Here is a 17,136-nt window from a genome sequence, read left to right on the forward strand (position 1 = left end):
TGCTACAAGCTCGTTCTACTCTCCTGCCTGACATACACTCATAGTTTATGAGGCCTAAGAGAACACACTAGTTAGGGTTTGTGATGGTTTGGAAAGGCATGGACCCCTGAGACTTGTATGTTTGAATGCTTGGCCCATGTGGAGGGGCACTATTAGGAGGTATGGCCTTGTTGGAGTAGGTGTGGCCTTGTTGGAGGAAGTGTGTCACTGCAGGGGTGGGCTTATGCTCTGGCTCTGCCCAGTGTGGACCCAGTCTCCTTTTGCGGCCTGTGGACCAGGATGTAGAACTCTTGGCTCCTCCAGCACTGTCTGCCTACAAGTTGTCATGCTTTCTGCTATGATGATAATGGACTCCACCTCTGAATCTGTAAGCCAGCCCCAAATAAATGCTTTCCTTTATAAGGGTTGCCCTGGTCATGGTGTCTCTACACAGTAACAGAAACCCTGAGACAGGTTTTGAAACAACCAAAGACATATTAAGAAACAACAACAACACCTCTAGCTGGATATGGTAACACCCACTCTTAACTCTCAACACTTGAGAGGCAGAGGCAGAGTCAGGCGGATCTCTGTGAGTCCCAGGACAACTACACAGCTTCTATGTGCTTCCATAACTTAAGAGATAAACTTCTATAATATGAGGGATTTTAAATTGGAGAATACGAAGTCCACAGCTTATTTATTTATTTACTTTTTTTTTCTTTTGATACAGGGTTTCTACATAGTCCTGGCTGTCCTGGAACTCACTATGTAGACCAGGCTGGCCTCAAACTCACATACCTGTCTTTGCCTTGGGAGAGGCACGCACCGCCATACCTGGCCCACAGCTTCCAAGGGCTTCTTCTCAGAGCTGTGCTGTCAGCGGCAAACATGGGTGCTCTAAGGATAAGCTCACAGCCATGTTTACCTTTATTGCTGATGCTGCCTCCTTTACTTAGGGTGAGTCTTACTTGTAGCTGTCCCTCCTTTTAGAACAATGCCCCAAAGGCAGGTGTCAGCCGGAGGCGAAGCTGCCTTTGCAGCTCCAGCATGGGTGGCCCTCACCCACAACACGGGAGGAAAACGTCAGCATCCTACAAAGGAAACAGCACAGAACGCATGCACTTTAAACAACACTGTACACAGTATAGGAAGGGATGTCCACACCTGCATTGGCCCAGGGATGCAGGACAGAACTCTTTCTATGTTTTCAGAAGTCACATCTACATCATTCACAGCAACAAGGACATCGCCTAAAAACAGAAAAACAAAAAGACGACTGTTATGAATATTCCAAACCAGAAAAGCTCCAGAATTGCAACATGAGAAAACAGCTATCCAGACTTCCTCAAGGGTATAATGGAAAATGTGGTGCATTTGGGGACTTATCCAAGGTTATACCACACATTAGCGACACAGCCAATCTTCCAAACACTGCACCAGGACTTGATGCAACCCATGAATACTTAAAGATATGAATATGTCTAGTCTTGGTGTAACTGGGTGAGTTATGTGAACCCAAAGGACAAATGGAAATTTTGTTAAGTATTGAACTTAACAAAATTAAATCTAACCACTCAGACCCATAATTTTAAAAAATCCAGCTGAAATTTTAATTAAGTCCATGTGGTTCATCTCGCTGCACTGTGGTGTCTGCTGCCATTACTCCCTGGTGTCCCCACTGCAGCTTCTGACAGCATCAACACGGCCAGCACACGTCAATCAAAATCCTCTCTTCCATGACTGTTCTCCAAATGCTTCTATTTATCCCATTTCAAAATCAAGATCACTTTTAAGATGAAACTTTACATTCAAAGTACTGATGCAAAACATAGCTCTCACCCAGAAGAGAGTAAGAGTCAATTTATTCTTGAGTTAAATGAGTGATCATAGCCCAGGGAATGGAGAGTGGGGAGCCGCACACATGTTCTGCTGTGGAAGTGGTTACATGACCCAAAATAACAGGAATTTGTAAATCAGCGCAGTCAGCAGACTTTCGGGTGAGGATCCCAGGTAGGTGGGCTAGCACACCATGGGAAGCTTCCGTAAATATTACATGTTTTTCTGGGAATGGTCGGAACTGTGGGGTTGGTGAAAGCTCATGCTTTGGTAAGAATATACTTCAAGGGGGCTGGAGAGACGGCTCAGTGGTTAAAAGCACTGACTGCTCTTCCAGAGGTCCTGAGTTCAAATCCCAGCAACCACATGGTGGCTCACAACCATCTGTAATGGGATTTGATGCCCTCTTCTGGTGTGTCTGAAAACAACTACAGTACATTTATATAAAATAAGTAAATCTTTTTTTTTTTAAAAAAAGAAGAATATACTTCAAAACTCTTGCCTGACTGTCAAAAGGCTGTAAGTGGGAAGTCATGTGAGCCTGAGAGACAGACATGGAGTGGCTGGTGACCAGGGCTAATGACAGTCCAAGATAACTTGGGTCTGTGTAGTGCATACAAATGACACAAATGGTCTCTTGTGTTTGATGCTTGGCCCACAGGGAGTGACACCATTAAGAAGTGTGTCCTTGTTGGAATAGGTGTGTTCTTGTTGGAGGAGGTGTGTCACTGTGGGGGTGGGCTTTGAGCTCCTATCCTCACGTGTGGAAGAGACCCTCCTGGTGGCTGCCATGGATCAAGATGGAGAACTCTCAGCTCCTCCTCCAGCACCAGGTCTGCCTGGATGCTGCCATGCTTCCCACCAAGATAATAATGAACTGAACCTCTGACACTGTAAGCCAGCCCCAGTTAAATGTTGTTCTTTAGAAGAGTTGCCTTGGTCATGGTGTCTCCTCATAGCAACAAAACCCTAACTAAGACATGCTGCATCGGCAACACCCCGAATCAGCTCAGTCATGAAGTTCTAACCAATCACTAGGCCTTGGATCTTGTAGACTCTTCAGCCATGGGTCTATCTTTTTTCCTGGGACCTTCGATTTACAAGGACATAATTAAAAAGAACTATCAAACCCCTGGTGAGCTGTGTTAACATGAATATATGTAGGATACTTTCTCATAATTTCAAACTATGTAAGTTGCATCTTGTTCCAAAGCACTGCAGTAGAGAATCACGGAAAGGTTTAAGGAAGACCAACTCTGTACTCTCTGAGGGGGAGGCAGTAAGCATGCATGTGGGCCAACAAACATGGCACATGCTTCTCCACAGGTCGCTCAGGTTTCTGCATGTCTTACGAACCAAGGCACTGGGTCCACATTCTGATATCTCTTCAAGACTATCTGTACAGTGAACAGCTACAATGTCAGAGAAAACGTCTGTCTTGGACACAGGTCAAGTCTGCTTACTGTACGGTGACAAGGATACACACTGTCTCTATGAAATGTAAAATGTTAAAAAGAAAGCCTCCACCGTGGAAAGCTGAGGAGATGCTTGCATGGGATCTGTGGCCTACCAGTGCACAACTTCACTCCACAGTAGGTTAGAGCAGCACCGCAAAAATGCTCAAAATCCGCGTGGCACTACAGCTGCGACTACTTCTGGACAATAAGTCTAGTGTTTACTATGTTCTCCAGAGCGAAGGATACATCATTTATATTCCTTGAAGCCTCTCAGGTAGCAGAAATGTTTGTGCTGGTACAAGTTTATAGAATTGTAATTTTATTGGTCAGATGACATAACTTATAGTGTAAATATCCATACACTTGTTTGACATTTTTATAATACTTTAAATGCTGAAGGCACTGATTTGTAAGTGTCTTGATAAACATTTTTGTGCTTATAGTTTTTCTCCCTCCATTTGTATATGTTTGTGTATGTGTGCTAGATGCACACATGTATGTTGTCCTGTGTATCCATGTGAACAAGAGGACAGGGGGAAGAATCAGATGTCCTGCTCCATCTGTCTCTGCCATAGTCCCTTGTGACAGTTTTTACTGAACCTGGGGCCAGCAAACCCCTTAGATCCTCCTGTCTCTTTCTGCCCCATACCAAAGGGATTACAAGTGTATGTGGGATCATTCCTGGGCGGACGCGCACGCACGCACGCACGCACGCACGCACATACTCAGGTGTTCATGTTCTCACCCCCTCCCCTTTATTCCCTATTCCGATCTGTGCTTAGCGAACCTTTTCTGTTAAGGACCACACAGAAAACACTCCATGCTTTGTTCGGCCGCTCAGATCTTCCCACCACATCCATCTTGAACTCAGCCAGACATCAGATAGGCAGGTCGGGGGGCTGTGCACAATAATATTTGATTTGGGTTCTAAATACTTTTCCTATTCCATAAGTTACTTAAGCCTTTCAGGCTCTTAAACACTGGTAGTAATCCCGATGTGACCTGCCAGCTCTAATTTGCCTATCTGCTCTGGAGGGTTTTTCAAGGTTTTTCAAGTGATACTTATATCTAAATTATGCTTTGAATAGAGCAAATAAATAGTTTCTTTTCCTCTTCTTTTCCCCCCATCAGTGTAAAATGACTCCTCTGGCCCTGCCTCCACCTACTGGAGCAAGTCACACAGCAGGTCAGAGTCTTGAGTGGGAGTCAGAGCCAGCTCTATCGGGAAGAGCAATTTGCCCCTAAGGAGTCGCTGTTGACACCTCTGTCCACTTATGCAGAAGGAAACAACTGCCCCAGCGGCTCCCCAGGAAGGAAGCTCCGAAATTCTGTCCTTCCAAAAAACTCTGGCTCCAGCGTCCTTCTGACAGCAGGCGAGCACGAGAAGGAGTGCTCTGGGAGACAGAATGCGGCAGAGACAGAAAGGCACAAGGAATACTCACAGGGAAATGGAAATGCACAGAGAATGGTTCATAAAAAAACCAAACCATCTTTTAAAAAAGCATTCTGAATATCTTATTCGTTAAAAAAAGTTCAACAACAATAATGGAATGAAAAAATAATTCATATAAGATAGACTATTAGCCAAGCATGGAGGAGATGCCTGCAATCACAGCACTTGAGGACTGGGGCAGGAGGACTGTAGATTTGAGATCAGCCTGGGCCATAGAGAATTCTAGGTTAGCTTGGGTTGCACAGTGAGAACTGTCTCAAGGAAACCCCAGAACTAAACTGAAGAGACAACACAAGTCTACACGGCAGCCACTGGGACTTCACTCTCCTCTCCTTTTAAAAATGACATCTGTGTGTGTATGTGTGTGTGTGTGTGTGTGGCAGGGGGCAGCATGCAAGCCACAGTATACACATGAAGGTCATAGGACAACATTCAGGTATGGACCCCAGCCTTCTGCTTTGCTTGAGACAGGGTTCTTGTTCGGCCCTGGCCACGAGCTTCCAGGGATTCCCACTCACATGCCCTCCTTGCATATGAGCACTTAGATTACCATACACATTGCTGCATCTGTGCTTACATGGGTGCTGGGGATCTGAACACAGGATCTCAGACAGCGGGAGCTTTAGTCACTAAGTCCCCTCTCTAGCCCAAGAGGAATATTTCTCATGGGCAGTTTGAGTTAAAGAAAAGATTATATATATATACACACACACATACACACACATACATATATTATACACACATATATATTATACACATGTAAAATGAGATATAGGAGAATATACACATATGTATACACACACACACATTTACTCCCATCCACACAAAGTTGAATAATAAATTAAAGGAATTCTATATTATATATAGAATAATTATATAATTCTATATCATATATATCAGTTATATATATTATATAAAATGAGATACAGGAGAATATATCCATATGTACACACACACACACACACACAATTTACTCCCACTTACACAAAGCTGAATAATAAGCGAAAGCAATTCTGTTTGAAGAAGGCTCAAGGCTTCTTGCTGACTGATTGTGAACATGCAGCAAAGCCTTCTGGGTCCTGAAAATGTTCATTTTTTGATCCAAGGAGGCCATTACACAGAACAACACACACATCAAAATGATCAGTGTACACTTATGAATGGATGTCATACCTCAAAAACATTTCTGAAAAGTGAGCGCACATTTTCAAACATTTTAAAGGAAAATGAAAAAAAAACCACGTATGTAATAAAAAATAAATCTATAGTTGAGGATGTAAGAAACTATACAAAATAGCATGGAATTAAAATTTTCATTCTATATCAGAAATAGTCTGCAGATGGGTAATCTGGAGAGGTAATATATCAACTGGGATTGATGGCGTATATAATCCCAACACTTGGAAGGCAGAGGCAAGAAAATCAAAAGCTTGAGACCAGCCCAAGGACTATATAGTGAAATATTTTCTCAAAAAAAAACCCCAAATAAACAAATAAGCAATACAAATAAACATTATTTATAGTTAGTTAGATAATGTATGATTTCTTTCTCCCTTCTTAACCTTAAAAAAAAAAATCCAGTCATCTACCTTTGACCCAGAGGCCAGCAAGATGGTAGAAGTGGAATAGAGGAAACATGTCCTATGAGCAGCTGGTACAGTTGTACAGCACACACCAGAGGCAGGGCCCGAACCATACCTCATATTGGTAGCAGCACTCACTACTCAAACACCTGAGAAAGGTCGAGAAGGAGGCACCACGGAGCCTCCAAGTGGCGAAGACTCACTTGAAGGACTTGCTCATCCTGCTCAGGACGGCAGGCAGTATAGGGAGGAGGGTGTGTACAACAGCAAGACTTTCATCCAGATGGAAATCAAGCTAGACATGGCGGACCACTCCCTGGGTGAGTTCTCCAACACCTACAAGTCCACGAAGCCCAGCATCCGTGCTACGCACTCCTCCTGCCTCATCCCCTTTGCATGAGCTGCTTTTGTGTCAACTAGAAAGAAGCCAGGGACAGCAGAGAGGTAGGAGCCTCAGCTGAGGAAATGCCCCTACATGATCCAGCTCAGTGGCCAGTGTTGGAGGGCTCAGCCCATGCGGGCCGTGCTGTTCCTGCGCTGCTGGTCCTGGGTTCTATAAGAGAGAGCAGGTGAACAAACCACGGTGAGGCACGGCGGTAAGCAGCATCCTTCCAGGGCTTAGGCATCAGCTCCTGCTTACAGGTGCCAGCCCTGTCTGTCCTCCTTCAATGATGGACTACAATGTGGAAGTGTAAGCTGAATAAACCCTTTCTTCCCCAATTTGCTTCTGGTCATGGTGTTTCATCAAAGCAAACAGAAACCCTAACTAAAACAAGTTGGTACTAGTATCATGGGGTATTGCTGTGACAGACCTGACCATGTTTTTAGAAGGATCGTGGAAGGACTTTGGAACTTCAGGCTAGAAGAACCATTGAGTGTTGTGATCTCAGTGGGATGTCCTTCAGGAGCTGGGAAGATAAGAGTGTTGCGAACAGTGCTGGTGATGAAGGCCTGGCTTGTGAAGGTTCAGAGGGAAGTGGTGTATACTCCATCAGGAGCAGGTCCTGAAGGCACAGGCAAGTTACATGAAGAAGTTCCCCAAATGCCTATGGTTTCCACTCCTGTTACAATTACGGTGCCATCTTCTGCCAAGAGTGTACCTATAGCCCGATGCGGTGTTCCTTATGATCAGTTAACTGAGGAAGATAAGACTAGAGCCTCGTTTATTGATATTTCTATACACTATGCAGGCAGAAGTAGACAGCTGCAGCATTACAACCCCTTTCTGAAACAATCCTGAAACACAATGGCAAAGGGAAATTTTTCATAGTTGGCAAAACTTCAGGGAGTACACTTAGTATTGCAGTTTGCTTGGAAGGAGAAATGGCCAGATATGCAACTTTTCACTGATTCCTGTGCTGTAGCCAATCAATAGGCTGGATGGTTAAGGACTTGGAAAGATAACAATTGAAAAACTGGTGAGAAAGACATCTGGGGAGGAGGGTGACTACAACTCTCCAAATAGATGAAGAATGTGAAGTTACATGTGTCCCGTGCAAATACTCATCAAAAACGTGACATCGATAATCAAGTGGGTAAGATGACCCGTTCTGTGGACAGTCAGCCTCTTCCCCAGCCATCGCTGTCATTGCTCCAAGGGCACATGAACAGAGTGGCTGTGGTGGCCGAGACAGAGGTTACGCTTGGGCTCAACAGCATGGACTTCCACTCACCAAGGCTGATCTGGCTACAGCTGAGTACCAGCTCTGCCAACAGCAGAGACCAACACTGAGATGCACATATGGTGATCAGGTGGCAGGTTGGATACATTGGATCACTTCCTCCATGGACAGAGCAAGTCTTCATCCTTACTGGAATAGATCCTTATTCTGGTTATGGATTTGCCTTTCCTGATCAGCTAAAGCCACCATCTGTGGATACAGCACACCTTATCTACTGCCATGATATTCCATGCAGTATTCCTTCTGACCAAGGAACTCACTTCACAGCCAAAGAAGTGTGACAGAGAGCCCATGATCACGGAATCCACTGGTGTTACCATGTTCCATACTATCCTGAAGCGGCTAGCCTGACAGAAAGATGGAATGGCCTTTTGAAGACACATAACTTTATCCAGATCTTGAAGTGAAGACACACCTTCAATCTGGGCCACCCACATTTGCTCAAAGTCTGACTAAGGACATGGATGACAGAAGCGTTTACTCGCTGCCTGCTGGCCCTCACCTTGCTAGCACTAGCACTGCAGCTGACTCTGCAGGATGCCAGCATGAGACACCCAGTCTGTGGGACGGAGCAACTCCTAGATCCTTGGACTTTCCATTCACAGCCATTGTTGGATTAGCTGGACTGCAGCCTGTAAGTCATTCCAACAAATTCCCCTTTTACATACTATATACAGAGATTCATTTCATAAATTCTGTGACTCTAGAGAACCCTGACTTCAAGTAGCCATGGCCCAATAGACTCATATTTAGTCTCTGGAAAAATATCCAATTATGATGACCAAAATGAAAAATACTGAAGAAAAAAAGCCCTACCAAGGCACTGGCAGCTTCTGCCACGTATGTAAGAGAGTGAACTATTTGATCTGGGGTGAAGATGCCCGCTGGGCTCTGCTTTCAGTTGACTGTCAAACTCAGAGCTACTCAGAAACCATTGGGAGCATCAAAAACTTCGACCCCCCACCCCCACCCCCCCAGAGCGGCAAGTCTGCAAAATCTGAGCAAAGAAAACGTGGGACGGGCCCTGTTGTTGTAAAAGGACACACATCGCTGGCCTGACTGACCTGCTACCAGCAGGCGCAGTTCTAACCACTGTGAGCAGACAAGCCACACTCACAAAGAAAGAGTTCACAGGCATAGTGCTAGAGCCGGTAGCTGTACAGTGTCCTAACTGTGGTCTAAGTGAAATACTGGGCCCAAAAATCTGTTACTGATGGAGCTGAGATCTTGAGAAATCTCAAGTTATCAAATGCAGGCACAGGAAAAAAAGATACTTGACACTTTAAAATAATAGAAGAAAAAAATATCTAAAGATTAAAAACAAAACACCCCCAAAGCTAAGCGGAAGGTATGGCACGTAGAGAAGTATACGCACGACGTGGACAGACCGGCACCAGAGCTTGGCAGCCGGCCCTCTCCTGTGATCGCAAGCTGTCTGAAGGTTTCGAGTCATGATGAACAGCAGCTTATTTTAGGGCACAACCCTTGGAGTTCGCATACTGTCTCTGCATGGGGCTGCTCTTTCTGACGCTCCTCTACTCTGTATGTACCAACACGAGCATTCCGCACTAAACGTTCCCATCCTCAGCCCTCCCTCGAGTGCGTTCCACACGCGCTTGCTTCCAGACTGCACATCTGGCAGAAGCTGCAACGGTGATGGAATGACACTATTGCTTCTTTATATACTGCTGTGTCTTTATACACTGCCACACACTTCACAAGCCATGCTTCTTTATATACTGTTGTGTCTTTATACACTACCACACACTTCACAAGCAGCCGGTAACTTTGCTGGCCGCCTCAAGCGAGGAGGCTTTCATATGTGAAAAGCTCCTGGAGTTGCGCCTGCTAGATGACCACCAGTGCGGACACAGGACACACTGGAAGGTAAATCCTTTTCTCAGAATTCAGTGCTCTACCTCCCTCATGTGGTCTTTTTTCCCATGAGTACTGTGATCGTGTGTGTGTGTGTGTGTGTGTGTGTGTGTGTGTGTGACAAGCACAGGTGTGTAGGTATTGTTCCAATGTACATGCAGAGGCCAGAACAAGGAGTTGGCGGTCTTCCTTCATCACCTTCTGCCTTCCTGCCTGGAGACAGGGTCTCCCAGTGGACTGGATGCCTGCTGCCTTGACTAGACCACACCTCACTGCACAACGATGTGGAGATGCATTTTGGAACCCATGCCCTCACAGACACCCTTCAGACTGTCTCTGGAGGATTACCTGTGTGACGCTCTGTCATGGAGTCTGTCCCGCTGTGACACTGCCTATTTCTGATATGCTTCCTCCACTATTACGTGAGCTCCTTTGCATGACTGCCATATCGTCATTTGCCTGCCTGGCACTTAGCGTGAGCTCCGATATGTTCTGACTCGATGAACAAACGATAAAATTTAGACTTCAGGCCAGACACGGTTTAAAATGTTTCTAAAATTCCTGCCTTAAGCCGGGTACACTGAGAGGACTGGAACTTTTAGGATGATTACAAGTTTGCAGTTTCCTTAAGAATGTATTTTCCAGGGCAGAAAGATGCTCAGTGGGGAAACGCACTTGCCAACAAGCCTGGTGCGCTGAGGCCTGGACGTAGGATGGACACACTCTAACAGGCCGTCCCCTGACCTCCGCACATGTCCGGGAGCGTGTGCTCAGGCACAAATAAATAAACAACTACAAGAAAGAACATATTTTCACATTTGATTATCTCTTTATAAAGTAGAATAAAGTTGCTAGCTAGCCCATACATTATATTGTGTAGCTTAGAATCAACAATGCAAAAATGCTCAAAATGTTCAGAATAACTTGTATTTTTCTGCTCAAAACTTGTGGGCGACGTCAGACAAGTGCCTTCACAAAGGAGCTTATGTATAAAAGCACTGTCCCTGAGAGGGTCAGCTGAAACAGTCTACAGTCAGTCCAAGAACTTGGTGTCCTCAAGTGCAAACATGCAATTTAAAAGTATTTTTATTCATAAATTACATATTTTGTATCGTGTTATTGGATACAGCTGTTACCGCCTGAATGATCACTGTATAATCAACTTACTTTCTTCTTGTAGCAAACAAGCAAGATGAAATAAAATTATATTATTCAAAACTCGAAGATTAACTGGATTGCTTGCCAGTCTGGACTAGAGGCATGTGTCGTTGGTGCTTGGAAGCCACTGTTTTAAGACCAGGGCATGTGGGATACCATAGTACCCACTTGACTGGGAGACTGAAAATTCTGTCTTCCACCCCATGGCTCACAGGCTCCGCCCCTCACATATCTCTGCAAACAAGGCCAGGAGGGGAGCTGGCTGCAGCACTTACCAACCAGGACCTGACCGCTCTTCATGGCAGAGCCTCCTGGCAGCAGGCCGTGCACCACGAGCCTCTCTCCTTCGGCCTGCTTGCCGCTCCTTCTCCAGCTCCTCTTGGGCTGGTGGATGATTCCCACCAGCACTTCCAGGAGTTTGACCTGCTCCCTGGCCTTGACGGCCGTTAGCTTTCTGGGGTTGATATAGACAGTCACATCCTTGTACCGCTGCTGCACGGTGACTCCGGTCTTCTGGGTGGGCTGATGCTTCAGGATGGACACGGGCCCATGGCTACTGCTGTTCTTCTTGTGGTGCCGCTTAGGTAAAAGGCTTTTGCTTTTCAGGATCTTGGTGAAGCGCCTGAGCTTGGGCTCGCACTTCTTTCTCTCTCTGGCGTCGTCCTCTTCGATGATGACCTCCTTCTCACTGAACCTGACGTGGTTCACGTGGGTCACAGCCGGGGGCTCCGGGAGGAGGCTCTCCTCCTCATCCTCACTCAGCTCCAGGTAGAACAGCTCTCCGTTCCTCTGCACGCTGTCCAGCCACTCAGGCTCCACATCACTGTGGGAGAGAGAAAAGGCGCCTGAGTGGTCACCCTCCTGTGGAGGAGGAGCAGTCTTGGCAGCAGAGATGGAGGAGGGGGTGTAGGATTTTAAGCAGTCAGAGTGATACCAAAGAAACCAATAAAGGGGTGGGGGAGGAGGAGGGGAGGAGAGAAACCTTTCTTATAATGTATAGGGCTGTATTTTAAAAACTAAAACTAATTCAGACTCACACCTGTAGTTCTAGCACTTGGGAAAACAAAGCAGCAGGACTGCCATGCATTCAAGGCCAGCCTGGGCTACACAGTGAGTTCCAGGGTACAGGGCGAGGCTGTCTCGAAAGACAAAAGTAATACAAAACCACAACCACAAACCACTTCAGAGGCTGGGAAGACGCTCGCTGCATTCATCCGGAGGTGCGAGAGCGCCTGCTACACAGCCTGGCGGGCTTGGGCCCAGATGCCCCGCACACACAGGAAAGCCAGGCTGAGGGAGGACATTGGCTAGCAGTGTCCCCTGAATTGAAATGTTCCCTCTAGGAAGGAAGAGTAGGCTCCAAGATTTCCCTCTCACTGGAGATAAAGAAAATGTCACATGCCTGGGGAAGTAAGAAACCTGAAAATTCTAGAAGGCCTAGCCTTACAGGAAACGCACAAACTGCTAGGGAGAGGCCCTAGTCAGCAGCTGCACAGAGTAGATTCTTGGGCACGTGGAAGTGGCCACAGGCTGTGCAGAGGGCTCTAAGGCTTCCAAACTTCACCAGGGCTGGAGTGGCACACTTGCTTTGGAGCTGTCCCTGGCCCTTGTAATTAACCCCTTCCTAACTCCCATTAGTGACCCCAACGAAACCTCACTCCAGGTCACCTGCTGCTCTCCAGTCTACCATGGGGTCCCCTTCTGGGGTGAGTAGAGATGTAAGTGTGTGTCTCCCCAGAAAAATGCCTCACATGACAGCGTGATGGCACGTCCGGCTCAAGGGGTGAGTGCCAGGCTCTGTGAAAGACTAACTCACAAAGTAAGACAGAGTCCACTAGGGACCACCGTGTGTGTTACCTCCAACCTCCCTGTGCACACCTGGGCACACCCACATTCACAAACATGCACATTCTCATCCTCTCTCTCTCTCTCTCTGTGTGTGTGTGTGTGTGTGTGTATGTGTCTGTCTGTCTGTCTGTCTGTCTCTGCCTCTCTGTCTCTCTCTCTCTCTGTCTCTCTCTCTCTCTCTCTCTCTCTCTCTCTCACACACACACACACACACACACACACACACACACACACACACACACACAAATGCATCCCCTGGGCAGTGATAGCTCACTTTGGATATCTCAGAATTCACATTAGGCATTGAAAGTGTGATCACACGCACAGTAGCCAGTTGTGTGAAAACATCCTATGTGCATGGTGTGTATTTAGGACTGCTTCAGGCCACAATGAGCCTAAGTATCACATACTTTGTCCAGATAACAATTTTCAGAAAAGCAGCCGTCATCTTTCCATAAACCGCAACCATGGCTGAATCACACCAGCTATAATCATAGTTCATGATGAGCGGGGCTATAACCCTATAATTCCTGCACAACTCCTCATTAGCAGTAATAGTAAGAAACGCAAGCCAACACTTTACATAACTCATCCTGTAGCTATAAAGAGGGCAGATGGGAAGCTGGCTGTTGACCCAAATTATTGCCACTAAGGCTATTGAAACAGCATCAGAGAACGACAGCGTCCATGAGCAATTGCTGCCCACTCTGTCCTGTCTGGACTTAGTCAGCCTGCCTTCTGAGCTGCCAGTCTGTAAAGGGACACTTGTCTCCTTGTGAAGCCAAGATGTGGGGAGAGCCGTAGGACGAGCACTCCGGTGGGAAAGGGTGCACTCCAGTGGTTCTCAGCCTTCATAATACCTGGACTTTTTAGTACAGTTCCTCATGCTGTGGTGAACCCCCACCTCAACCGGAAAATTATTTTCATTGTTACTTTATAACTGTAATTTTGGTACTGTTATGAATTATAATGTAAGTATCTGTGGTTTTGATTTTTTTTAAGGTGACTCTTGTGAAAAAGTCATGAGCCACAGGTTGAGAAAGGCCATGTAATCTGTGTTCTAATCGTTCACCAAACAGAAACAGAAAAGTTTTCTCTGCTTTCTTTCTTTCTTTCTTTCTTTCTTTCTTTCTTTCTTTCTTTCTTTCTTTCTTTCTTTCTTTCTTTCTCTCTCTCTCTCTCTCTCTCTCTCTCTCTCTCTCTCTCTCTCTCTCTCTCTCTCTCTCTCTCTCTCTTTCTCTTTCTTTTCTTTTTTTTTTTGAGACAGGGTTTCTCTGTGTAGCCCTGGCTGTCCTGAAACTCATTCTGTAGACCAGGCTGGCCTCGAACTCAGAAATCTGCCTGCCTCTGCCTCCCAGAGTGCTAGGATTACAGGCGTGCGCCACCACCGCCTGGCTCTGCTTTCTTAAGTGTTTATAAGTGTTTATATCTTAAGTATTATTACTTAAGTTCTTTAACTTCAATTTTTGTCAAATACTGATTTCTGAATACCATAAAAATGAGTCTCCAAAGTACAACATCCCAGTACTGCCCTGGTCTGTACAGCTGATTAGTAACACAAAATTTTCAAGTGTATGAAAAAGGGACACAAATGTCTCAGAACATCACAACTGATGCTTCACTGGTCTAGCTGGCCCCCCAAACTTAGCATCCTTTTAGATGCCCAGCATCACTGACCACAGGTCACCAGCCACGTACACTGGCCAATTCAGCCTCACCTTCTATCTTCACACAAGTCAGTGCTCAACCATGAACACTGCAGCTCTGTTCTTGAGATTCCAAATAACTATGTACCTATTGTAAGCCTTTAGGCAACAAATGATCAACAGTTCTCATTGGCACACTGGGGACAGTAGGATCCTCGCTGGTACACTGTGGACAGACAGTATGATCATCACTGGTACACTGGGGACAGTAGGATCCTCACTGGCACACTGTGGATGGACAGTAGGGTCCTCACTGGGTACACTGTGGATGGACAGTAGGGTCCTCACTGGCACACTGAGGATGGACAGTAGGGTCCTCACTGGCACACTGTGGATGGACAGTAGGGTCCTCACTGGCACACTGAGGATGGACAGTAGGGTCCTCACTGGCACACTGTGGATGGACAGTAGGGTCCTCACTGGCACACTGTGGATGGACAGTAGGGTCCTCACTGGGTACACTGTGGATGGACAGTAGGGTCCTCACTGGCACACTGTGGATGGACAGTAGGGTCCTCACTGGGTACACTGTGGATGGACAGTAGGGTCCTCACTGGCACACTGTGGATGGACAGTAGGATCCTCACTGGCACACTGTGGACAGTAGGATCAGGTTTCACTGTGATCTGCCTATTAAGTGTTCCCAAAACACTGATGTAATAATGTTTGTTGCGAAGCAGTGGACTAGAGAGAGGGGGGAGACCATGAGGGTGCCATCCCCTGATGGACTCAGATGGCAGGGCTCTGAGGTGAAGGGGTTGCTAGGAGCATGCTCTCAAACTATGTTCTGTGCCCTCTCGTCATGGCTGCCATGAGGTGATCAGCTTCCTCTCCATCATGTACTGTTCCCCACCGGCCCAGACACAGAGCCAAGAAACAATGTCTTTGGAATTGGAAGTCAAAATAAACCCTTTCTCCCTTAACTAACCTGTCACAGTGCTGAGAAGTGACTGATCCCTAATAACAGAGGTTCATACCAACGTCAACAGTGAGTGGCTTTTCTGTCTTATCATCTTCTCCTTGCAGTCTGCCATGCTCTTCATATTAGATTCAAGAGTACTTTCTCATTTGCGAGCTACAAGGCTGGTTCATCTGAATTGTTATAATTTGGGTATGAATTCACCTTTCGGTTATGCTTTAAAGATCCATGTGGCAAATACACAAGACCGGCCACTTGGTAAATGAAAACACATCTCTGCGACATTCAAGACCACCGAGCAGATAAACCAGCCAAGCCAGACGGCATGAGTTCAATGCCTGGCACCCACAACGCAGAGGGAGAGAACAGACTCTACAAACTTGTTCTTTGTTCTCCGCATATGCTACATGGCACGTAAGTAGTTGTATACACACACCGGCAAATATACACAATACTGATAAACAAAACAAGATCAAAGTTAAAAAAAAATACCTTTGCTTTGTGAGGAAGAGAAGCTGAGAAAGAACCCAGGATGGTGATATGGTGGGTAAAAGACAGAGGCATGAAGGATAAATGGCAGGAGAGGGTTAGGGAGCAAAAGAAAAGAACTTCATAATTGGAGTTCACAGAACAGGGTACAGGGCAGACATCACCCTAACCCAGAGATGGATGCTAGGAGACCAGGCATGGGCTGAGAAACTGTCACGAACCACAGGGGATTAAGACGAACTGATGACGGGGACAACCTGATACGCCAGGGGAATCCTGGAAGCAGAAGAGAACAGTAATAGAAGAGCGGTCACATCCAGACCAACGCTGGAGCCAGCTCAGACCGACGTTAACTTCTTCCTGACAAGAGTAACAGCTGTGTAGGATGTTAACATCAGACAGGGCAGGCTTCACAGAGGACAAGGAGCACCCTTGCAACTTCTGCAAGTCAAAACTTCTCTCAATGAAGTCTAGCTGTTTCAGTTCACATTTGTGTAGCCCATGGGTCTCAGGAGTCGGCGGTAGTGCACTGTTAACACCTCTGGGACTTCCATGGTACAAGCCAGGAGGTCCTCACTACATAATGTTTCATGTGAACGCCACCGTTGTTTATTTTATCTTTTCCTAATCAGAAACAACCTTAGGTTTACAGGCTGTTTACGGGTCTAAAGGTGATTTGAGTGGTTTCCAAGACCCTCAGTGATCATGTATACAGGAGCAGCACCCTGCCCAGGGGAAGATTTGCCAATGTGAAAATCAGCACATTCACTTAGAGTTGTACCATAATATGTCAAAGGAAATGGACTTAAGATAATGTTACTAGTTCTCAACTCCTAAAGCATTCCAAAATCCTTAGGTTCATGGGAGCCCTTTTATTTCCCCTTTCTGAAAGTTAGGTCTTCATTTGCATTAATGCCAGAATTATTTTTTTTTCATTTGAAACAGCATGGCAATTTCCTTAACCACTGCAAGGAGAGCCACGCAGTATAGAGCCTGACCCTCCTACTTCCTCATTTAAGGAAGACAGACATTTTCACCATCCCAAAGAATTACATCCTCCTCCTCTTGAAAGTACACGGCATTTTACCAAAGCAGTCACCATGTAGTTATGTGACACTAACAGGCATAACAGCAGGACAATTTTAGGC

General features: G+C 46.0%; 1 protein-coding gene across 2 annotated transcripts in view; it reads right to left on the reverse strand.

The window, feature by feature from the left end:
• Intu (inturned planar cell polarity protein) overlaps positions 1-17,136 on the reverse strand; it is a 71,590-nt gene that overhangs the window by 39,026 nt on the left and 15,428 nt on the right. For both annotated transcript variants that reach the window (XM_052180592.1, XM_052180591.1), the window contains exons 2-3: positions 11,302-11,849; positions 1,147-1,232 (exon numbers count right to left, since the gene is read on the reverse strand). In XM_052180592.1, the coding sequence (XP_052036552.1) occupies positions 1,147-1,232; positions 11,302-11,849 (634 nt within the window). The remainder of the gene's footprint in view (positions 1-1,146; positions 1,233-11,301; positions 11,850-17,136) is intronic.

Source organism: Apodemus sylvaticus, chromosome 4, assembly GCF_947179515.1.
Source record: "Apodemus sylvaticus chromosome 4, mApoSyl1.1, whole genome shotgun sequence".
Lineage (NCBI taxonomy): Eukaryota > Metazoa > Chordata > Mammalia > Rodentia > Muridae > Apodemus > Apodemus sylvaticus.